At 55.4% G+C, this 23476-nt stretch overlaps 2 protein-coding genes across 2 annotated transcripts; one reads left to right on the top strand and one right to left on the bottom strand.

The window, feature by feature from the left end:
* The first annotated feature begins 1083 nt into the window (after positions 1 to 1083).
* MMRN2 (multimerin 2) lies at positions 1084 to 23105 on the top strand. The gene is made up of 9 exons (XM_017679692.3): positions 1084 to 1185; positions 4625 to 4810; positions 7468 to 7696; positions 15721 to 15849; positions 15939 to 16045; positions 16149 to 16229; positions 17321 to 17485; positions 17641 to 19377; positions 21869 to 23105. The coding sequence occupies exons 2-9, from the start codon at positions 4696 to 4698 to the stop codon at positions 22252 to 22254; spliced, it is 2949 nt and encodes a 982-aa protein (XP_017535181.3). The 5' UTR covers positions 1084 to 1185; positions 4625 to 4695; the 3' UTR covers positions 22255 to 23105.
* SNCG (synuclein gamma) lies at positions 2010 to 6516 on the bottom strand. Its single transcript, XM_017679679.3, has 5 exons — positions 6266 to 6516; positions 5456 to 5497; positions 5019 to 5146; positions 2544 to 2615; positions 2010 to 2299 (listed from the first exon to the last, which is right to left on the bottom strand). Exons 1-5 carry the CDS (start codon positions 6384 to 6386, stop codon positions 2279 to 2281), a joined length of 384 nt encoding a protein of 127 aa, XP_017535168.1. The 5' UTR covers positions 6387 to 6516; the 3' UTR covers positions 2010 to 2278.
* Positions 23106 to 23476: the final 371 nt, after the last annotated feature.

The following is a 23476-nucleotide window of genomic DNA, read 5'->3' as shown; positions in this document are numbered from 1 at the left end:
CTCCCTGAGCATCAGTTTCCCCATCCTTAATGTTGGTGGTGGGGAGACAGTAACAGAATCTCCCCAGAGTGTCACTGTGAGGATTAAATGGGCTGAAAGAGGCCCAACACTCAGCCGAGGGTCCTTCAAGAGAAAAACCTTGCCCCTGGGGCCTCACAGATGAGGAGAGGGATAGGGAGAGAGCAGTTTCTCCTCTAAGGAAGTCAGGTGCAGCCCCACGGAGCCAAAGCATGTAATGGGGGGTTTAAGGGCACAGAGCACTGCAGGAGACATAGGGTGTGGCAGGGGCTTCCTGTAGCTGGCAGATGTTGATGTCGGGGCATCTGACCCCAAGAACAGGCCCTGAGTATGTGTCTAGGCTGGAGGGCAAGCAGCAGGGAGCTTCCGGGCTTCTTCAGCAGAGGGCACTGGGAGCCTGGCAAAGCTCTGCCCCAGGGACTGGGTGTGGGGATCCCCCTCCCCCAGTCACCTGAGCAGACCAGCTCCTCCTCCCTTTCATTTACAGTGGAAGAGCTCTCAGCACACTGGGGCCCCAGGTGACCTCCTGGGGCAGGCATAGGCAGGCCTGCTGGTGTGCTGTGTCTGGCCAGGGAGCAGGAACACCCTGACTACCCTGAGCCCTGCCAGACCCTTCACTCCTCCCACTGTAGTGTTTGGGGACTTGGGGGACTAGCAGTCCCAACTCCTTTCTGCCTTCTCAGCAGTGGGTGCCCCTGGTCAGCAGGCTGGGATACAACCCAGCTCAGGTGTATTTGACTGGGTTCCCAGCTCCTAGGCTGCTCTTGATTCCTGTTCCCCACCAAGGAGGCAGGATGGAAAGGTGCTGTGGACTCAAGCTCCAGCACCCAGGGCTCTAGCACTCAGGGCTGGGGGCGGGCACATCACCGAGATGCTCTGAGCCTATACTGTCTGAGTGTCAGAGAGGAAAGAACCCTGGTCTCTGCTCATCCACCTCTGAACAAGACTCCTAGGCATGATGCCAACAGCCCTTCCTGGAAGGCATGCAACAGCCTGTTTGTGCCCAGGTTGTTCTGAAGCCTTGGGTGTCAGCATCTGCCATAAACACACTGGAGGCCCTGCATTAAGGGTGGCCGTAGCAGAGCACACGAGGCAGCTGGGTGGCCCTGGAGCCAGGCCACCTGGGCTTCTCTCCAGTCCCAGTGACGCCTTGCTCTGTGCTCTCGGGTGAGTTACTTAACCTCTCTATTCCTCAATTCATTCTTGGCAGAACTGTGAATATAACAACTGTTCATTCTGAGGTTTAAATGAGGTAAAGTGCTCAGAACAGTGCTTGACACCTGGAGGAACTCAACGAATGTTTGCTTTTACTATTTTCCTCTCAAGGTGGAAGCTCCCTCTCCTTCATCTCAGCTGTCCTTTTTCCTAATGACACTTGACAGGACTTCTTGGTGAAGGACGGGAAGGCCCAGCAGCAACCCCGTGGGAGCGCCAGGCTGGGTGGGCCAAGAGGGAGAAGCCCTGGGGTCATGTCCTCTGCTGAGGAGAACAGAGTCCTCCCTATGGGTTTAGAGTTCATATCTTTGAAAGTTACTGTCTGTTCCAAGCAAGGGTGTTAGGCATTCCTGTTCCCTAAGGGACACTAGAACCAAGGACGCACGTGGTGGGAAAGTGCAGGAGGTCCATCCTCAGCTCCTGCTCTCAGAGGAGCCACCCCGGGAGGTGAGCTAAAGCTCAAAACCTGGTGCATCTGGTGCATGCAAACCTGCCTGCCTGGGTGTCCTAGAGGTTGTCCAAGGGGCCAAAAGCAGGGTGGGCTCCATGTTAAGAATGGGGTGGGGTAGGGTGGAGGGAGGGGTGTGCCTGAAGGCAATGCCTGCTCTCAGCAAGTTCCAGAAATGCCAGAGTGTGTCTTTCAGTGCCTTTAGGGTGCCTGGCCCCGACCAGCTTCCCTGACCATCAGCAGGCAGATCCAGCTCCTGTTCCAGGAGAACCCAGGGGGCTTCTTTGTGAAGGAGGAACTACAGAGAGGATGCATGGGCAGGCATGGCTGGGGGTGGGGACTTGAGTTTTATTTGGGGTCATTAAAACAAAAATTCACAGCAGCATCTGTGGGTGCCAGGGCCAGGGTGGGGGTGGAGGGAGGAGAAGGCGGCGGTGACAGCTCAGGAGGACAGGCCTGTGGATGGTCAGGTGCAGGCCCTGGGAGTGCGGCAATCCTGAAGCTCACATTCCTGGGCCAGTGCTCCTCCTGCGAGGGAGGGCAGGATCCGAGGCAGAGGGGTGCTCCTCAGGACCTCTGTGGCCGGCTTGCAGCTGTCTAGTTTCCCCCACTCTTGTCCTGGGAGAGAGAGTGACCTTCACACACAGATCTGGGCCCCCAGCCCCCAGTGGCCACCCTGAGTGGGGCGGGGTCTGGAGTCACCTATGCCCCTCTGCTCAGAGGTGGTCATTTGTGAGGGGACCTCATACTCAGGCTTAGGCAGCTACAGAAGGTCAAGAGGCGCCCCTTGTGGCTCTGGGACACTAGGAGGGAAGCACCTTGCTCACGGATGCCTAGTATAACCTTGGAGCACAGTTCCTACCTTCTCAGCCACTTCCTCCTCCTCTTTGGCCGCCTCGTCCCCCTGTGCGGGCGCAGGTTTCTCCAGGTCCTCCTGTGAGGAAACAAAGGGGATTGGGGCAATGTGGAGGGTGCAGAGCCCCCAGCTGCCCTGCCCCCAGGGCCTTTTCCATCCTGGCCTAAAAGATGAGCAGAGGGCCTCATCACCTTGCTGTGCGTGGAGGGTGGGAGGGGAGCCCGCCTGACCATGCTGGTGACAGAGCCTCATGTAAGAGCCCACAGCGGGCACTCTTTCTGATGATGCCAGGGCCTTCCAGGAGCCCAGCTTCACGCCCCCAAGCTAATGCAGAGTCTCTGGACAGTCCTTGATCATGTCTCCTTGATAGGAAGCCCTATGTGTGTATATGTGGTAGTGGTGGGGGTTGGGGTTTGATCCCAGAAACCCTAGGCCTGACCCCACCCTCAGCTCAGTCAATGAATAGCATGATCACACACCCTTGTCCTACTGAGCCCTCAAACAACTCTAGGAGGAGGAGCGTGTCATTACCATTTACGTGGGGACCTTGAGGCCAGGGAGGAGAGGAGTCTAGCTCAAGGCCTCAGAGCTCAAAGCAGTGAGGTTTGTGGGTATCAGGTCCAGCTTGCTTCAGGCCCATCCCCACCCCAGTAACCTAAGTGCCTCCGTCTTTCCTTCTTCTTGCCTTCTGGCTGGGCTCTGGGCCCAGGCTGGTCTGCTAGGGCCAGCAGAGGTCATACGTCCTCTCCTACTTCCTGTCTCCTTCTGCCCCACTACACCCACTTGCCTGATATGGAGACCTGCCTGGGGGGTAGTCAAATGGGCAGGCAGGCCCAGACTGGGTCCTAGTCCCAGCACCTACTTATGGAAGGTCCTACCACCTCTTGGCTACCACTGGGCTGTCCTTGGTGGACTGGGGCTTAAAAGGCCACTGAACTGTGTCAGCCAGAGTTGAGGCATGCTCTCCAGGCATGGGGGTAGGGGGTAGGGGGTGGCCACCTGCCTGATCCTGCTGCCCCAAGGAGAGTGCACAAGGCCAGGGGCCTGAGCAGTCAGACAGGCAGTGCTGCATCCTTCTGCAGTTCACTGAAGGGTGAGTTGTGACTGGTTTTTGGGTGGCACCCGGAAATGTCTCTGTTGGGGCAGCCATTCCCATCCCAGGACCCGGGATGGCTCCAAGGGCTCACCAGCCCTTTGCCAAGGTCAAAGAGGAGTGTCCAAGCTCCCTCTCAGAGGCCAGAGGCAGCCTGCCCCCACCCTGGGACCTCACTGGCTGGGGGTAGGAGAGGGAGAGGCCTGGCTTCTCTGGGAGCACACCTGGGTGCCCCCGGGGGGGTGGTGATACAGTCACCTCCCTCTATTGGGTGCTCACCATGAGCCAGGCATGACTGCCTCATCACGCACCCCAGTGAGCTGGAGACTCTTGCCCCTCCCTCCACCCATTTTTACAGATGAGCAAATAGTGGTGCAGAGACGTTGAGTAGCTTCTCAAAGTCATACAGCCAGGAAACGGCAGAGCTGGGAATGAAGAGTGTGAGTGGCTGCTCCCCTCCAGGATACAGAGACTCTGCACTGGCCCTGGAAGCAAATGCCCAGGTGCTGTCTCCAGAGCAGGGGCCGCAACCCACTCCCTGGAGCAGGGGTCCTTGTGCTGGGTGCCTGGGACTCCACCGCCCTGCCCCCTGTGTGACCCCACCCCCACCCCCACTACCCGACACTCATGCAGAATCTCTCAGAGCACAGCCCAGAACCAGGCTGCCCTGGAATTGCAGGCTCACAGGGACTAGCCATTGACACGTTGCTTCATCTCTCTAGGCCTCATTTCCACACCACGCCATGGGATTTTGTGCTGATTAAATTATTTAAAGTACAAAATGCTTCAAGCAGAATCTGCTCTGTGGTGGGTGCTGGGACAGTCCACCCAGCTGCCTGCCACATCCTGGGAGTGCCCTTCAGCTCCTGTGCTCTCTGCTGCTGGGCTGCATGCAGGCACACAGGCATGCACAGGAACATGCGCCACACATGTGAACACACAATAGCAAAGGCACCAGGCAGGGTCCTAATTCTCACTGCTTTTCTGTCACCAGGGGGTGCTGCTTCCCTGCTCCTCCTGGGAGACGGCCGAGAGCCAGTCAGGCCCTGGGAAGGAGGCTGGACAATGACAGGGCACCGTGGGCCTAGGACGCTGCTGCCTGTCACCATGTGGGGCCCGCAGGACTCTGCTCTCACTAGTGAAGTGTGGTGTCTCCTGAATGCTCAGCACCATCAAGAGGGTATGGTTTTGAGTCTCACTTTCCAATTCGGCCCCAAACTGCTCCCCTCCCAGGGATGGGCTATGAGGATTTCAGCCATTAACAGGTATGAAAGCCCCGCGCACAGTCTCCATTTCCCTCTAGTCAATGGGATGATAATGCATCCTCCCCAGCTGGCTGCTCTGGGGCCCAGTGAAAAGGACGGGACTGTCTGGGAGCCAGGGCTCACCTTTTGCAACACTCCAGAGGAGACTGCGATGTTCTCTGCCTCCTCCACTGTCTTGGTGGCCACTGTATTGACGCTGGTGACCACAGCCTCGCTCACGGCACTGGCCTGCTCCTTGGTCTTCTCGGCCACTGGGAGAGGACTCTGGTCCTGACCCCTCCCCACCCAGGCCTGACCTGCCCAAGTCAGGCTGAGCAGCCCCTTGCCCAGGCCACCCAAAGCTCTGGCTCTGCCCAAGACTCCAGACTGCCTGCCCCCTTTCTGACCCCCGGGGAATTCTGGGGCTGATGGGGGGGGAGGCAGGAGGCACCCCCTGGGTCTAGCCTCCAGGTCTAGAGGTATCTGGGTCCACATACAACTTGGAACCCCAGGTTGCGGGTAGAGGTCCCTGGGCTTGAGCTTGCAGTCCCTGGAGGTCCCACCCCCCCAGGGCCCCTCACCTGAGGTCACACTCTGTACAACACCCTCCTTGGTCTTGGCTCCTGGGGAGGAAATGGAGACATCAGCCCAGACCCCCTTCTCCTGGTGTCGGGAGTGGGTGGGGGCAGACACACACAGAACAGCTGGACAAGCAGTGGGGTCAGTAGTAGGGGAGGATGGTGTATGGGGACCGGCAGTCCCTGCAAAGGCTGCTTCCTGCTGTGTCTGGAGGAAAGGGATGGATGGGAAGTGGGCAGGACAGGGGGATGAGAATGATCTGGCCTGAGGAAGGGTCTGGACCCCACCTGGGTGTGGCCTGGGTCTCAGAAGCAGCAGCAGGAGGAAGCTGCATTACGGGCTGGACCTCTTCTCAGGAGGGAGCTGAGGAGGGATGGGGCTGGGCTCCTCTGCGACTCAGTCTCGTCTCCCCAGCCCCAAGCTGGGCAGGGTGAGGACCTGTCACTCAGGCACAGAGGCTCCAGGCTCAGTGTGGCCACTTATCTGAATCAAGGGCCTTGCCAGGGAAGAGGGGGAGATGCTGGTGCATTTGTGCAAACATTTGTGTATACATTTGTGTGTCTCCACAGCTGAACATCCCTCTTGCTTCCCTGCCCCAGTGACCCCTGGGGCCCTGAGGAGGTCGAAAAGACACTGGTGTGTGCAGGAGAAGGGGGTACTCCAGGGCCCCGTGACTCTGGCTCCACAGCCAGGTTCTCATTCCCTCCCAAAATGCCTCCCTGGGGTGGCGGATAAGGTCAGGCTCCAGATAACCAGGCACCCAGGCTCGGCCAAGCTGCCCAGCCCTGCAGCTCTGCCACACCCACACTCACCCACATACATGACGCCCTCCTTGGTCTTCTCGGCCGCTTCTGTCACCCCCTGCTTGGTCTTCTCCACAGCACCCACCACGCCCTCCTTGGCAATGGAGAAGCCCTTTTTGAAAACATCCATGGTGGTGTGCAGGAACAGGAGCTTGGCTCTCCCCGTGATGTGCTGTCGGAGCTGGCGAGAGTGCTGCCGCAGCGGCTGGCCCTGCTGCTGCCTCTTATTGACGCCAGTGAAATATTGATGATGCGGCGGCTGGCTGGTGGGAGCTCTGCCAGCAGAGGGTGGGGGCGGGGACCGAGGAATGGAGGATGCCCGCCCTCACCTTCTCCCAGGGTGGGGTGCTCCCCGGGCCCCTGCTGGCTTAACCCTCCCCTCCAGCCCCCAGCCTCCCAGGAGGGGCTGCAGGGGACAGGACACAGCCTTATCCATCACTGCCCCTCATTAATTTGCTGCCCCACCCAGAGGGGCAAACCTGGCTGGGAGCTCTCAAGCCTGGAGCTGCTGTGTCTGTACATCTGGGGCAGAGAAAGAGTCTGAAGTGGGGGGATGGGCAGGGGGCAGGGGGCCTTTGCTACCAGCAGCCCAGGTAGGGTAGGGGTCTGGGCCACGCAGGCCTGTCAGGCAAGAGTGGCCAACCTCCCAGACCGGCCTGGGCTGCCCCGCTACACACCAGCACCTCGGATGGCCCCATCTCAGGGCCTTAGTGAGGTCAAGTGGAGGGCCGAGTGCAAGCCACACGAAGGGCTTCCCTGTGCCCTGGCCTCTGACTATAGACCATGTGACCCTTGGACAGCTCCTTTCTCTCCCTGAGTCTCCAACCACCTGCCAGCTCCCACAGCCCAGGGATGAAAGGTGCTGAATAGGCATGAGATGCCCACTTCCTGACCACCAGCACAGATGGGCAGCAAGTGTCGTGGGCCTGACCCGACCTCTTCCTGCAGCCCCACCTCAATGCTTGTGCTCTTCTCCTGACTCCCACGGGGACATGTTTGGTGGACCACCCACCCTGTGTCTCCCATGCCCTTGGTGTCTCTGACCAGAGTCCTCTCAGGGCACAGGAACTGGCCTGTGCTGCTGGCTGCCTCTGTGGGGGCCAGGCAGGGATGAGGGGGCCGGACGAGACTCACGGGGTAGGCTGGCCCAGGCCACTTCCTCTCTTTGTTGTTACTGTGCTTTTTTTTCTTTTCTGAAACTTAACTTGAAGACGACGTCACCATCACCAGCAGTTTCTGGAGTCACTTGCCGAGGCTAAGACTGTCCACTGCCAGTATGATCCTGACCCTGCTGCTCAGCCTTGGGGGGCCCCTAGGCTGGGGGCTGCTAGGGGCCTGGGCTCAGGCCCCAGGTACCAGGTTCTCTAATCCACACGGCCCCAGGCAACCTGGGGTCTGGAGCGCAGAGGCTGAGGACACCGGCAGGGGCCCCGTTGGACGGTAAGGAGGGCCTGGGCCTTGTGGGAGGTGGTGGTCTAGGATCTAAGTCCCAGCTCAGCCAGAACAGGGTCCCTCTGTCCTCAGGTACCCACTTGTGAAATGAGCTAATACCTATCCATTGGGCCAGCTGTGAGAATGAATCAGGTGCCAGGTGCCAGGACCCCCTCCGGAGGCCCCCCCAGCCAGCCTGGACTGGGCACCCCAGGGCCCAGGCTAAGCACTACGGGATGTTCCCTGCCTAACCCATAGTCAGGAAGGGACTGGGGAGCTGGGCAGGCTGGGAGTACTCCTTGCCACCGACCACCCAGTATGGGATGCTGAGAGGCTATGGCTCCAGATAGTCCCAACTGGCCTGGCAGTGACTCCTGTTCTTTGAAGTAAGTCAGTTCTGAAAGCTGAGCCCAGGCAAGCTGGCCTGGCCTGAACCAGAGAGGACAGATGCTCTTGGGGACTGGATTTTGATCTGAGCACCCAGGGGGACTGGTGTGGGCCAGTCTGGCCCTAGGAGCCAAGCAACGAGTGAACAGAGTGCCCTGCTCTATTTCCAGAACAAAAAGGAGGCCACAGATTCAACAAAGTATACTACCATACCCCTCTGGAAATGGGCTGAATGGTCTTGTGACTGGACCAGGACACCATTTCCCAGTCTCACTTGCCCAGGGCCAGTGATCCTCTACTGGTAAGGTCCTGGGCCCACAAGGCCCTCCTCAGAGTATGCCACAGCACCACAGCATGTGCCACTGACTGGGCCCATCTCTGGGCTGGCCACCTTACCACGTGTTATCTCAGTTAATCCTTCCAACAGCCTGGTCTGTAACAGGCAGAGCCTGAGGCTCAGAGAGGCTAAACACCTGGCCCCAGGTCACACAGCTAAGGAGAGCTGGAACCAGGATCTGAGTTCACACATCACTCCAGATATCATTCTCTGAATCCCAGAGCACTCTGAGGCAGCCCCAGCCCCCGGATTCACCTATCCCCACCTCCCTCGCTTTCCCCACTGCCATACACACACACGCAGACTTGGTTGAGGGCATCACTGTATCTTGGTTGAGCATAAGAGGGACCAGCTGACACCCACTCAGAGTCACCCATCTGGCTGAGATGCACCATCACGCTGGCTTACTGAGTGGATCTGCCTTGAACAGTTCTGTACAGCTCTGACACTCCAAGGGGAATGTGTTTGTTAGACACTTTTCTGAAAGCCAGTTCGGCCAGAGAGAGGCAGGAGGGTGACAGACCGAGTGCAGTGACCCTCGGTGAGGAGGGGCTGGCTGTATGTGGGGAGTGGCGCAAAAGATGAACCTGGGGAGACCCTATCCCTGTCTGACCCCCAGTTGTGCTCAGAGCCGAGGGCACAGGTGACTTGGTGGGGGAATCCCCCAGTCAACTCCAATTTCAGGACCAAGGACCACACCTTCTGTCCCCAAAGCTCCAAGCCTCTGTCTCCAGGCTGCCTTGCCTCCCTTTGATGGAAGGGAGGATGAGGGGCCCAAGTGGGTGGGAAGGAGCTAGGAGACTCTCCTCATTCTTAGCACCCCTGGGGTTCTAGGGAGGTACTGTGCTCCCTTAGCCCCAGAGAGAGAGGGCCTCTGGGCTGCTCGTGGGCTGCCCTGTGGGCTCACTCAGCCGTTCTCTGGCTGGTCCTGGTGTGTGCACACAAGGGCACCCTGGCCCAAGAATGCCCAGGCAGATGTCCCAAGCCCTGGTCCCAGGGGAGTCCAGGTCTGCTGGGTCTTCTCCCCACAGCCCAGAAGCTGTGGTCCCCACAGCCAAGCCCAGGCTGTCCAGGCCCCTGAGGGGCTGGTGAGAAAGGAAGGAAATGCTGTGCGGCTTCCTTGGGCTGATTGCTTCCTGTGCTCCTGTGAAGGGAGAGGCGGAAATGCTGCCCCACCTTCCCGCTATGACGGGGTAGGGAAGGTGGAGCACCCACCCCATCAGCACAAGCCAGGTGGACCCCCCACCCCCACCCCGGCTGCCAGAACCAGGCCTTCTGTCCTGCATTTGCCCCTCACACCTGTGTCCTCAGCCCCAGGGCCAGGGCAGGCCTTGGACACAGACCCAGATACGGCCATTTGCAAGAAGTTCCAACAGAACAGCTTGGTGCCCAATGGCAGGTCCTGAGGTAGAGGAGGGACATGGTTAAATACCTCCCAGGGCCTCGGAGCCCCTGTGGGGCTGGGCCCAGTGAGCAACAATGTGGGTATTTGGACTCCATAGTGAGAGGCTCTTTCCTGGCTCCCTGGCTTTGGTGGGGTTGGGGAGAGCAGCAGCTCAGGATGATCTGGCTCCTCAGCACCAGGACCTGCTTCCCCTGCAGGGTTAGCCTGAATTGGGGGGCCGAGCTGAGTCCCAGGCAAGGTGCCCCATCTCTGCATTATTGCTGCAAGGTCACCACTCTCCTCTCCACTTTACACGTGAGGCTCACAAGGAATGGGGTTGCCACCTAGGGCCTCACAGCTCCTAAATGACAGGTCAGAGCCAGGTCCCCCCACATTTGTTGGACTGAAAATCCCAGGCCTCCTCTGTCCTGTCTCCCACAAAATGGGTGGGAGTGTAGGAGATGCTGGCAGATCCTGGCACCCAGCATCAGCTTATTTGACCCACGCACAAGGAATGGTTGTGATTTTTGAGCAGGAGCTCTCGCCCAGAGCTGTTACATGAATCCCTGGAGGTCACACAGGGGCCAAGTAGAGCCCAGGCCACCAGTTACTGCCCACAGCCATACCTCCTGCACCTGTTCCTGCTCTCTGAGGTGTAGGGCCCTGGGCACACTTAGGGGACCTTTGCTCTGGGCTGGGTGCCGAGTGGGCCTCAGGCTCCTCCACTAAGGCCCCTTTCTGGCTCAGACACAAAGCCCTGCAAAATTGTCCCTTGGAGTGATCACAGCCATGACTGCGTTTAGGGCCTCAGAAAGTGAGGAGGCTGAGAACAAGCCCTCCCTCCCCAGGAAGACTTGAGGGGCAGTCAGAGGCATGTTTTACTGGCACTTAAATGTCCCAAAGGACAGGAGCAGCAGCTTATCCATAATTCAGGAGGCTCCAGCTAACAGACCTTTCCCTGCTAGAGGCTCTCTGCCTTCTCCACAGCCCCTCCCCCTCCCCCCAGGGAGGGGCCTGAAGTGGGAATCCACTCCATTTTTCCAGTACTGGGGGAAGGGCCTTGCTCAAGGTCATCCTGAGTCCAGGGAGGGGAGGGGAGAAGAGCCCAGGCCTCCCAGCTCCTATTGGAAGCTCCAGAGGGGCCAGCAGATGCTCTCCTACCTGGGGCAGGGTATCAGGGCCATATCAGAGGCCAAGACAAACCCAGCTGAAGGACCCTGCACTCATTTCTGGGCCAGTGCCTGCCCGTCAGTGGAACCTAGGGAAATGAGGGGGCCAATGGGGTGCAGGCCTGAGAGGGAGGCAGTGAGAACAGTGGGGCGCCTCAGCAAACTGGGCAGGGGGCTCTGGCTCAGAGGGCCAGCCAGAGCTGCCAAGAGCTGGAGAAAAGCAAAGCAAAGATCAGGAATGTTCCCAGGGCTTCTGGGCCAGCAGCCTATGCTGTGCCAAAGAGACAGGGTTGCCAAGGGAAGGGGGAGCGTAGGCGGGAGAATAGTGGCTGCTGGAGCCCCCGGTTTGGGCAGGTCAGAAGAGAAAGTTCCTGGGCAGGAAGGGTGGGCAGCACTGCTTCCTGTTCCAGGAGCTTGAGGTGGAAAGTCCCAGTCACTCCCTGGCAGGCGGTGCGCCCAGGCCACAAGCCTGCTGGACCCTCTGCTCAGCAAGAGGATGAGCAAGGAAGGGAACATTGTCCAGTGCCAGTGTCTCTCAGCCTTGGCACTGTTGGCATTTGGGACTGGCTAATTCTTCATTGTGGGGCACTGGGCTGCCCTGTGGGTATCATAGGATGTTTAGCAACATTCTTGGTCCCCACCCACTAGATGCCAGAACCACCCCCTCCCTCCCAGTAGCGACAACCATAAATGTCTCCAGAGGTCACCAGATGCACTGGGGGTAAGTCCCTGCTCCTCCCGTTGAGAACCCTAGTTTAGAGAAACACTTTTCTCTAGGGCTGAGCCCAGGTTCCAGGAATTTCCAATGGGGTCCAGGGTGGGGGCTGGAATTTCTAATCCTTGGAACATCTCGCCCACCAGCCTAGAGCTTTCACAGTCCACTGTTTCAGAGTGAGTGAATGAACATTCTTTCCTTAAAATCAGGGCCAGTTTCATGGGTATGTGACCTGAGAGGCTGTGCTCTTGGTTTAATTTCTGTTGTTGTATTTTCATTTTGCACTGGACCCCACAAATTCTGAAGTTAGTCTTGTGTTAAATATTTACTATCTGTCCTTTTATAGAAAACTTTGCTGACTGTTTGGGTTACCAGAGTCAAACCTTCTACAGATTGGCTGAGACAATCAGAAGACCCAGCTCCCTTTGGTCCCTGAAAGCAACGACTTTCAACACTTTAGGCGATTTTGTTCAGCATTTACCTCTGTATCTCAAAATAACATGCTTATATTGCTACTTCTTGGGAAGTGGCATTATGATTCAGCTCTCGTTCCTGCTCCATACCCCAACCCCGATGAACATGCCTACAAACAGGAGTGAGCACCTGTGCACACACATGTGCACATGCCCTTCCCAGCCATAGTCCCTTATTGTCATTCCTATGACTATACATACTATTTATATTCATATGACTGCATTTGCTACTTAGACTTGAGGCTTGAAAAAACAATGAATTTCCCCCCTCGACACCCGCACACTTTGGGTTTTCCCTGGAGTAAATAATTGCCTTTTTTTTTTTCTGCCTAGTTTTCTGTGTCTTTGCCACTACTCAATTCCAAACTCCTGGCCAGTTGTCAACTTCTGCTCTCTCCTTTCATCCATGTCAGTTGTTTGAACCCCTGTGGCTTCTTGGAGACCCTTTTCTCCAAGGAGCTCCAGTGGTGCCCCAGTCCAGACTGGGCCCTCACCCACTGCCCATTATTGTCCTGCCCCCCCTGCCCACCCCACACACCATCTCCCTAGGGAATCCCGTCACCTCATTTCTCTGCTACAACGTCTGTTCCCATGCTGTGCTTTCCTCTTTCTTGGCTTTCTTTCGTCTTTAGGTGGATCACTTCTGGTACAGTGATGTTCAGTCCTGGGCTGTGCCTTAGAATGACCCAGCCAGCTTCTAAATGCTAGTACCCAGGCCAGAACCCCAGAGAATCTCACTTAACTGGCCTGGTGTGTGGCCCAGAGGCTTTTACTTTTAAAGTGATGCAGAATGGTTTTGATGTAAAGATTTGATGGCAAAATTTTGAACCACACTGCTCTAGCAGCTTCCTGATGAGGGTCACAGGGAGGGTAATGTTATGAAACCCAGCTTACTGAAAATGTCTTTATTCTGCTCTCCTTATACAGATTGGTAGTTAGGGTTGGAACAGGATTCTACACTGGAAATAATTTTCCTTCAGTTCTTGAAGGCAATTCTCCACTGTGTTCTAGTTTCTGGTGTTGCTGTTGAGAGGTTCAAGGCCATTCTAATTACCTTATGTGTGTGTCTTGGTTTTTATCTCCGAAAAGTGTAGAATCACCTTCATTGTCAGTGTTCTAAAATTTCATGATGATATGAGTTTATTTTCATCATATTTTGGGTAATTGGTGAGCCCTTAAAATCTTAAAATTCAAGCCCTTCAATTCTGGTATATTTGCTGAGTTTTTTCATTGATGATTTCCTCCCTCTGTTATCTCTTTCTGGAACTCCTGTTGTTTGAATGTTGGACTTCCAACACTGGTCCTTTATTTTTCTGATCTTTTCTCTCCTATTTTCCATCTCTCTTTGCTCTTCTTTTAGGGAAATTTCTTTCACTTTACCTTCTAGCATTTGTGTTAAATTTCTTTTGCATTTCTGCTGCTTTTTTTTTTATTTCCAGCGGTTCTTTTTTGTTCACTGAATTTTTTTTTCAAAAATATTTTTTTGTTCAACGGAATATTCAGTTGTTCTTTTATACCTCTCTGTTCTTGTTTCTTGGATGCAGTAACGTCACTTTTCAATCTGGGGATGTCATCACAAATCTGGAGAAAGTTTTCTTCTCCCTGCCACCTTGGTTTTCTCCAAGTTTTCTTCTGTTTGCTTGTTTTGACTTCCCTCTTTTGCAATAGAAATTTTCCTCAGCGATCATCCTTGGATGTCTGCCTGCTACAGAGTAGAGAGCCTGCAAAGCAGACTGGAAGCTCAGTGCATGGGTGGGACTTTCTGATTTCTTTTGTCATAGGATGCTCTTCTGGCCTGTTTCACTGGGGGAAACCCTGATGTCATCGTCTTTAGATCTCTCTTCTTGAGTGGGATCATTTTCTCAGCTGGCTGCCAAGAGGGTAAAGGCTGGCTACCAGACTTCTAGGAGCCAAATGGGAAAGCAGCTTGGAGGTCTCAGCCCTCAAAGTAAATGTGGTCACCCTATCTCCCTCAATCCTTCCCCCTACCCTCCCCAGCAGTATCCCTGTCATGGCCCCAGGACACAGATCCACCATGTGAATGAAATCCTAGCTCTCAGGGCCACTTCATCTCCAAGGTCCCTGAACACTGCCTTTGACTATCTCACAAATCTGGCTACTTCTCTCCACATCCACCAGCATCACCCAGTGCGAGCTGCTGGCATCTTCCACCTAGGTCCCTTTCCTGTCCTTTCTGCGCCCAGGAACCAGGGTAGTGCATTTGTGTCACTTCCCTGCTTAAACTCCTCTCTGATGTCCCTTGTTTTCAGGACACCATAGTCCAGCTCCTCGGCTGGCACTCCAGGCCTCCATAGTCTTGTTTCTCCTTACCTCTCCTCTGCAACCCTGGGCACCTCAGTGGGGCCATACACACTCTGTCACTGCTCCTGGTGCCAAATTATCACCTTCTCCTGAAAGTCTCCCCAGGTCTTAGTGCCCACTCCACCATCCGAGATTGCCTGCTCTCCCTGGGGACCATGAAGGGAAGGCCTGTTCCTCTGTATCTGCACAGAGTGCTGCTGCACTTGAGCCCAGCACCCGGTACCCAAGAGTTGCTGAGCTGAACTGAGCCAAAGCTGAACATTGCCACTTGCAGCTCTGGAGAGCTCTGCTTTGAGAGCTGACTGCCAGGGGAAGGACCTTCTGACCCCTTCTACTGAGCCCATCAAGCCTACCACTGGATCAGTGAGCATACTGCTCCTGGGACCAGCAACACCGTGCACTGGTGAAGGGCCCAGATGGACGGGCTACCTCACCCCCTAGGTGTTCAGGATGCTGAGTGCGCCTTCCAAACCACCCTCTAGGACCTCAGCGTGGGTGGCCTTTTCCAGAGAAGGGACCGCTCAGCCCAGCTGCCTTCCCCCACAACTGTTTGAAGGTGTATTTCCTTAACAGAGTGGTTGAGCAGGGCCAGGGAACAGGCATCCTCCCAGCTCAGGGCCTGTGGTGAGGAAAGGTGTCGGTGGTGGGGCAGCGCCGCAGTGTTTATGGAGCTTGTTGAGAGTCAGGCCCATGATACTCCTCTGCCCACTGGGAGGGCGGCAGCACATTTGATCTCCCTCAGATAAATGGGAGGTGGAAACTCCCTAAGTGCTTCACCCAAAGTCACACAGCCAGGGAAGTGGAAAGGATTTGAACCCAGGACTCTCCAGCCCCAGCAGCCCCATGCTGCCTCCCTGGCACCAGGAGAAAAGTAAGAGCCCTTTCTGGCTCTGTGGGTAATTTTAGAGGTGTGTGTGATTTTAGAGGTGCTCCTCAGCCTGTCTGTGCTGAGCCATGTCAGGTGGGGATGGGGCAGGGTGGGGGGCGATGGCATGCTGCTTCCAGGAAGGCAGTGGAACAGGGGCTCTTGCAGGTGGGCTTCGCAGAGGTTTTGCCCTGGATCTGGGAGATGACAACACAGAACACACCCTTCTCAGGATAATGGATTCCAGAATCCCACCATTGGGTGGGATAGGGAGGCAAGGGTACAGCAGTCTGCACTGACACCCACTGTTGACCTCCAGGAAGGGCTGTGGGGGGCCTAGGCATGGCTCAACAGCCCTGTCTTCTGGCTTGTTTATTCCAGTAACTGGTGCCCCTACCAGAAGTCCAGACTAGTCACCTTCATTGCCGCTTGCAAAACAGAGAAATTCCACATCCACAAGCAGCAGCCATGCCCACAGGGAGCTCTGGACTGCCAGAAAGTCAAAGTCATGTGAGTGGGGCAGGGTGGGAGGGCAGGCCCCTCATCCAGGCCCTCTGCTAGCTCACTATGGAGTTGCTGAGCTGGCCTTCTTTCCCCAGGTACCGCGTGGCACTCAAGCCAGTGTACCGGGTCAAGCAGAAGGTGCTGTCCTCCGTGGCCTGGAGGTGCTGCCCAGGCTTTGCAGGCCCTGACTGCCAGCACCATGGTAGGATTCCCTGTGGCCCCCATCTTCTTCAACTTCTGACCCCAGAGGTCATGCAGCTCTTCTCTAAATTCTGGGGTCAATATCTGTTGTCTCCTCTATGCAGACCCTACTGCGATCCCTGAGCCTGCAGATCCAGATGATGACTTCCAGGAGCCTTGGGACGGGCACGCTGCCCTAGAACATGGTACACTGCTTTTCTGGACAGTGCAGGGGACAGGCAGGCAGAAAGAACCCATGTGTCCAGGCCCTTTCTCCTCTGATAGGGCAGAGCCCTTTCGGGAGACCTGTGCCCCCAGAATCAGCAAGGGCCCCTCTGTGTCTCGTATTACCAACCCTCACACCAAGGAGGCCAGGTTCACAGGGCTCAGTTTCCTGCCTGCTGGCTAAGCACACACACCTGCTTCCCTGATCACATTTTCTGGGAAGGACAGCTTAATTTTATTTTTTATTTTTTATTTTTTATTAAGGTATGATTGATATATACTCTTATGAAGGTTTCCCATGAAAAAACAATGTGGTTACTACATTTACCCATATTATCAAGTCCCCACCCATACCCCAGTGCAGTCACTGTCCATCAGTGCAGCAAGTTGCCAGAGATCCACTATGTCCCTTCTCTGTGATACACTGTTCTCCCTGTGATCCCCCACACCATGTGTACTAAACATAATACCCCTCAGTCCCCTTCTCCCTCCCTCCCCACCCACCCTCCCACACCCCTCCCCTTTGGTAACCACTAGTTCGTTCTTAGAGAAGGACAGCTTAATTTGGCACGTCCCCCCTCCTGAACTACACAAGCTCCCATGGCTGGGAAGAAGCACTCTCCCACCCCACTGCCTGCCAGCTACGCACTGGGGCCAGGAAGTCATGCTATCCCTGGTCTTCAGTAACCACAGGAGAAGCACCAAGAGATGCAATTTGAGAGGCTTTTCGAGGCTAGGCCATGGATCGGGATGGTAAATGAGTTTCCTTGTGTGGTGAATTTCTATCTATTGGCACGGGCTGCCTCAAGTGATGCTGAGAGGCTACGTCCATGTTACACTGAGGAGAGTGTACCGTGGTCGATTAGTCATGTCTGCTGTGAGTTGGGGGTCCAGGGTGAGAACTCATTTGCCATGTTTCTGCCCTTCTGGAGCTAAAAGCTTCTAAGATCCTGTCAGAGGACATCAGCACACACTTCCCTGCTCTCAACTCCAAAATTTCCTTCTCAGACCTCATGATCTTTCCAGTCCTGGGAAGTTAGACCTTGGCACTTTATTTCTCATGTGTATTCAGGCCACCCAGCTGCAGAAATCAGCAATATCGTGGTGCAGCAGGAACGCCTGCTGGGAGATGTGCAGAATGACATTTACCAGATGGCAGACAGCCTCCCAGGACTGTGGAAGGCCCTGGCAAGCAACCTCACAGCTGCCACAACTGAGGCAAATCAGACAGAACTTGGTGAGCAGCAGACTCTTGAGCCTGGTCACATCCAAGGGGATGAATGGGAGGGGAGGCAAGAATGCCCAAATCTCAGAGGACCCCCCCTCTAGTCCCTGCCTGGACAGGGATGTCCGCTCCTCCAGGGCTTATGTGAAAATGTGTGTCTATTGCAGAGTTTCCTGACAGATCCTTGGATCAAGTGCTGCCCCACATGGACACCTTCCTGCAAGTGCATTTCAGCCCCATATGGAGGAGTTTCAACCAAAGCCTGCACGGCCTGTTCCAGGCCATCAGAAACCTATCTCTTGACGTGGAGGCCAACCGACAGGCCATCAAGAGGGTCCAGGAGAACACTGTGGCCAGGGCCGACTTCCAGGAGCTCAGTGCCAAATTTGAGACCAAGGTCCAGGAGAATGCCCAGAAAGTGGGTCAGCTGCGGCAGGATGTGGAGGACCGCCTGCATGCCCAGGGCCTTTTCCTGCACCAGTCCCTCTCTGAGATCCAGGTGAACATGGACACCAAGGTGAAGAGGCTCCTTAAGGCCCAGGAGCCCCTGGGAGCCAATGGCAGTCTGGCAGGGGTGGCAGGGGCAGGGGCAAGGCCGGAGCCTGAAAGCCTACAGGCCAGGCTGGGCCAGCTTCAGAGGAACCTCTCAGCGCTGCACGTGGCCACTGGCCAAAGGGAAGAGGCACTGCAGAGCACCCTGGCATATGTGAGGGCGGCCCTGGCCCAGCACGAGGCTGAGATCAAGGAGCTGTACTCAGAGTCCGATGAGACCTTCGATCAGATCAGCAAGGTGGAGCGGCAGATGGAGGAGCTGCAGGTGAACCACACGGCGCTGCGGGAGCTGCGGGTGATCCTGATGGAGAAGTCACTGATCATGGAGGAGAACAAGGAGGAGATGGAGCGGCAGATCCTGGAGCTCAACCTCACCCTCCAGCATCTGCAGGGAGCCCATGCCGACCTCATCAAGTACGTCAAGGACTGCAACTGCCAGAAGCTCTACTTCGACCTGGACGTCATCCGGGAGGACCAGCGGGACACTACGCGGGCCCTGGAGGAGACGCAGGTGAGCCTGGATGAGCGGCGCCAGCAGGACGGCATCTCCCTGCAGGCCCTGAGCAGCACGGTGACCGCCCTGTCGCTGGCCGTGGACGCCGGCAAGGCGGAGGGAGAGCGGGCGCGGGCCGACTTGGCGCGGCTCCGAAGCCAGCTGCAGGCGCTGGGTGGCGAGACTGGCGCGCTGAATGTCGCCGAGGCGGAGATCCGCCGCGAGATCCGCCAGCTGCACAGTTCCTTCGCGGCCCTGCTGGAGGACGCACTGCGGCACGAGGCCGTGCTGGCCGCCCTCTTCGGGGAGGACTTGATGGAGGAGATGTCGGAGGAGGCGCCCGGCCCGCTGCCACTACGCTACGAGCAGATCCGCGTGGCCCTGCAGGACGCCGCCAGCGGGCTGCAGGAGCAGGCGCTCGCCTGGGATGCGCTGGCCGCCCGAGTAACGGCCCTGGAGCAGGCCGCGGACCAGCGGGCGCAGCACCGAGAGCCCAGCCACGACGCGTCACGAGAGGGGGTCGGCGAGGCCCAGCTGGTGGGGCTGGAGCAGGAGCTGCAGCGCCTGGCTTCCGAGGTCAAGCAGGTGGGGCAGTGCTGCGAGGCTCCCGGGGCCTCCTCCCTCAACAGCTCCCTGGAGGACCTCCGCGGGGCACTCTCCAACTCTGCGCACGGCCTAGAACAGCACCAGCGGCTCTTCCACAGCCTCTTTGCGAACTTCCAAGGGCTTGTGGCAGCCAACGTCAGCCTGGACCTGGGGAAGCTGCAGGCCTTGTTGAGCAGGAAGGGGAAGAAGCATCAGAAAGGTCTGGAAGCTCCCCGGAGGAGGGACCGGAAGCAAGCAAAGCTCTGGGAGACAGGTGAGTTTATGGGCCCAGGCAGGCTGGGCAGAGTCTAGAACAGGGCCGTCTGCAAGCAGTTCTGCCTGGGCGCGGGGGATGGGGGGGAGCAGTGAGAGAGCAGGCTGACCATCAGTCCTGACTACTCAGGCTAGCTTTGCCCTTGACCAACCTTTCGTTCAGGACTAGGGCCTCTAAAGCTACCTGGAGTAGGTGGTAGAAGTCATAAACCCAACTGTCAGCAAGCGTCAATCCCCTCCACCTAAAGGACTGGTGTATACAGGGCTGGTGGCTTGCCACTCTAACCAGTAGCAGGGCGAGGGAATGGCTCCCTCTCCTCCATGCTCCACCCTCAAATTCATTCACCTCAGCTCTTCACCTGCTTCACCTCACCCCTGCTGTGTCTAACCAGCTTTCTCCTGTGAACTCACTGGTGTGTGGATAGGGGCTGGTTCACCAGCCATGGGCAACAGGCCGCAAGTGGGGAATACAGGGTGGGGGAATACATGGGCTCATAACATAGTTGGCCCCTCTTGCTGCTCTGTGCCAGGTCCCCCACAATGCCTTATTTGGGCTCTGCCATGTTGAATCAACACAACAGCTCAATGATGCATTATCACTGCCATCTTACCTGAAACTGAGGCTCAGTCAGGGGAAGGGTCCTGCTCACACGGCTAGTAAGTAGCACAGAGGAGCCCTGACCCAGTCCAGCTGTCTCAACAGTGCTGCCTCTTCTGCGAAAGGCCCTCACCACTTGTCTGTTTGTCCTTCTGTAAATGGGAGAGTCACTACCTACATCAAAGGTTGTTACGAAGGTGAACAGGTCCATTTACCGAATACCTAGCCTAAGGCTTAACATATGGTAGGAAACAGCCAATGTTTTCCCATTTCCCTAGCATTTTCAGGGCTGAGGCTGGTCTGCCTACACTAAGTCCTCCATCCTTTTTCCTCTCGGGAGTGGTGCAAGGTCTAAGTGCTTGATGGTTTAGGTATCTGAGTTTATCCCTGTATAATTTTATTTCAAAAAAATTTTCTCTAAAAGTAAGAAATTCTCCCTTATTTACTTTGCAGGAAGGCCATAGGTCTTGAATTTCTTTGCAGGGAAGCCCACTCACAGTTTGCCTGCTAGCAAATCAGTGAAGCACAACCCTTCCACCTTCTGAGGGGTGCACGGGGACCCCGGCTGGGTGGGGTCTTCTGCTAAAATTGAATTCCAAGCCGCAGGTGGACAGGAGACCACCTCCGGCAGAGAGCGCTCTAGGCCCGCCTTCTTTGGCTGCGCGAGTGCTCCACCTTCCGGGTGCTGGGGGGAACTGCAGGGCCAGCAGCTTTGGCCATGACCCAATCTCACACAAACCAGAAAGCTATTTTCTAATTCTCAGAAAAATTTCCAGAATTAGAGAGGAGCAAAATTTCATCATTCACAGGCTATTGCTTGACCAGGACCAGAGAGCCAGAGCTCTCGTTTTGGGATCTAAGTCACTAGCTGTTGAGCAGATTGCCCCTCCTTTAGGCCTTGGCTTCGTAAGAAATGGAGAGTGAGCACACAGGGAACATAACCTCATGGTGCCAAGGCCAGTGTCAGAGTCCCGGTGGGACTCCCCCTTCTCATCCCATTTCCTAGCCCAGTCCTCCCCTGCTGGAGCTTCTTGGTCGGCAGCCCCGTTGGCTGCTTCCTCACTGTACATTCCCCCTCTGCACAGAGTGGCTTCCTCTGGCTGCATGCCTGTATGTAGACCTGGTGGGCTGCACACCTGTGTGTCCTCCCTTCTACTTACCCCCTGAAAGCTGGCTAAAGTGCCTTTTCAGATGGGAAGCACACCGAAATCAGGGGACATAGGGACTGCTCCCAGTTTGGTAGTTTATTAGCTGTGTCATCTGGACCAAGCTATCCCTTTCTGGTTCCATCTGTAGTCCCAGGGCTCTGTGCAATTTTGAAACCATTAAGATGACCAAATTTTCTTCCTCAGTCCCACCTGCTCTCCTTCTCTCTCTTAAAGGTCCTGTGCCTTCTAGTAGGAATCACCTTCACTATTTCTTAGTGATCTCACAAGTGTTACCGTTATTACCTTGAGAATAGGTAATATTATCTCTTCCCCTTGGATATCTCAAGATCCCCAGCAGGTGGCAGTAGTCCTGAAGCAGCTTGCCTTGTAGCTGGGCCATTTGAAAAGCCATGTAGCCTAGGGCAACCAGTTAACACTCAAGACTTGGGAGTTTCCTAAATCAGAGATACTTTACTCTCAAGGATGTTGGGAGCAAAAGGGATCTCACTAGAAAGTACTTTTTAAAAATGCACACCAATAGAGACAACAGACTTGTATTTTCCTCTTCAGTGAAATACTGAGCATTGGCCGGTTAGCTCCCACTCCCTGAGATGTGTTGCTATTGGGAGTATCTAGGTTATCTATTTTAATATTAGTAAGGTGAGGAAGGCAAGTTCTCAGGATTTAATTTACCATCCATGGGAGTAAGGGAGTGAATCACTGAGCACTTTCCTCCTGCATTCCAGGCTCTCCTGTGGCCTTCTATGCCAGCTTTTCAGAAGGGACGGCTGCCCTGCAGACAGTGAAGTTCAACAAAACTTACATCAACATTGGCGGCAGCTACTTCCCTGAACATGGCTACTTCCGAGCCCCTGAGCGTGGAGTCTATCTGTTTGCAGTGAGCATTGAATTCGGTCCAGGGCCAGGCACTGGGCAGCTAGTGATTGGAGGTCACCATCAGACCCCTATCTGTACCACAGAGGAGCAGAGGGGTGGAAGCACAGCAACCACCTTTGCCATGGCTGAGCTGCAGAAGGGTGAGAGAGTGTGGTTTGAGTTAACTCAGGGATCGGTAATGAAGAGAAACCCACCAGGCTCTACGTTCGGGGGATTCCTGGTGTTCAAGACCTGAGCATTGGGCACAGCTCTGACAGACATGGTGGACTTGCCCAGCTTTCCTTGGCCTGGGGCTCTGGCCAGCACTGGTCTGGGACCATCCAGTTGGTCTAGCTCTTCCCTGGAAACTTTCTGCAAAGACAGTATGGCCTATGTGGCCTCCCTCTAGATGCACTGGGTTTGGTTATTTCTTAATGAGGAGGAGGATTGGAATGCTTCTCTCTGGGTAGGACCTGGTCTGGCGAAGTGTGAACCTTGACTTAGCGTGCCTCCCTGGTCCACATGGCACGGACCCCAGCTCTCTGCCAGTGTCCTACGGCTTTGTTGTGTTTTTCATTGGGGTTTTGGTCCTCTTGTGGTTGGAACGTCCATATGCTTGTAACCTTTCTCCCACTTCCTCTTCTGCCTCATTTTCTGCTAGAGAATCCTTCTTTCCCAGAAGGGATGTTTTAAATGGAGGTGACATTTTGGACAACGTTGGAAACCAGTCTGCACTCACTACAGAGCAGTAAGAGAAAACTAAGCTAAGCTCTCTGGTCTCTACCAGCCAGACATGGAGATGAAGTGCTGAGATAAACAAGGGCAACAGAATTCATAACTTTCCCTTAGTTTCAGTCCTTCCTTGACTTTATCTGTAACTTTAATTTCACTTCTCTCTCCTTGCCTTGCAAAGGCTAAGATATGCCACACAAGAACGAAAACGTGTGTAGACTCCTTTGTTACCTCCTCCTGTAACTCATGACCACCCTGATTCTTATTAGCATCTCTAACCAGGAAGGGAGGGCTGAGGGAGGAAGTGAAGGACGTCTGTAAAACTCCCCCTCGATAATGACCAACTTTGGAATAAACTAATGCCCTTCAAACATCTGCCTGGTTTACGCATCGAGAACAAAATCATTTGGTAAAATAGAAATACAGGACAAAATAAAACTATCTAGGATGTGACTTTCATTGTTCCAGGCCATATTTGATTTCACAATTTAATTCTACATGAAACAGAGGCCTTCCCAGCAGGCAATGACATGAATATTGGGTTAGGCAGTAGCTCAGTTGCAGTTATTCCTGCAATATCAGTATGGTTTTCAAAAATGTTAACTTTGGTAGAAGCTAGTCAGTATCTGTTGACCACACTCTCCTCTGTAAGAAAGTCAGATGAGACTGGGTAGGGGCAGGGACAGGAGGTAGTTCAGAGTTAACACGGTTCCCAGACTCCTTATTGTTTCCTTGGGGTCCCCAAT

The sequence above is a fragment of the Manis javanica genome, chromosome 7 (genome assembly GCF_040802235.1).
Source record: "Manis javanica isolate MJ-LG chromosome 7, MJ_LKY, whole genome shotgun sequence".
NCBI classification, from domain to species: domain Eukaryota; kingdom Metazoa; phylum Chordata; class Mammalia; order Pholidota; family Manidae; genus Manis; species Manis javanica.
The sequence above is the reverse complement of the archived record's forward strand: the minus strand, read 5'-3'. Positions and strand labels throughout refer to the sequence as shown.

Bases quoted from the DNA above. Each gene is read 5' to 3' on its own strand.
- MMRN2 (XM_017679692.3), top strand. From the start codon at position 4,696: ATGACAGGGCACCGTGGGCCTAGGACGCTGCTGCCTGTCACCATGTGG. The intron at 4,811-7,467 runs GTATGGTTTTGA...CTTAACTTGAAG, and splicing joins TGCTCAGCACCATCAAGAGG to ACGACGTCACCATCACCAGC. The intron at 7,697-15,720 runs GTAAGGAGGGCC...TGTTTATTCCAG, and splicing joins GGCAGGGGCCCCGTTGGACG to TAACTGGTGCCCCTACCAGA.
- SNCG (XM_017679679.3), bottom strand. From the start codon at position 6,386: ATGGATGTTTTCAAAAAGGGCTTCTCCATTGCCAAGGAGGGCGTGGTG. The intron at 5,147-5,455 runs GTGAGGGGCCCT...GTCCTCTCCCAG, and splicing joins TGTACAGAGTGTGACCTCAG to TGGCCGAGAAGACCAAGGAG. The intron at 2,300-2,543 runs GTAGGAACTGTG...TCTCTCTCCCAG, and splicing joins AGGAGGAAGTGGCTGAGAAG to GACAAGAGTGGGGGAAACTA.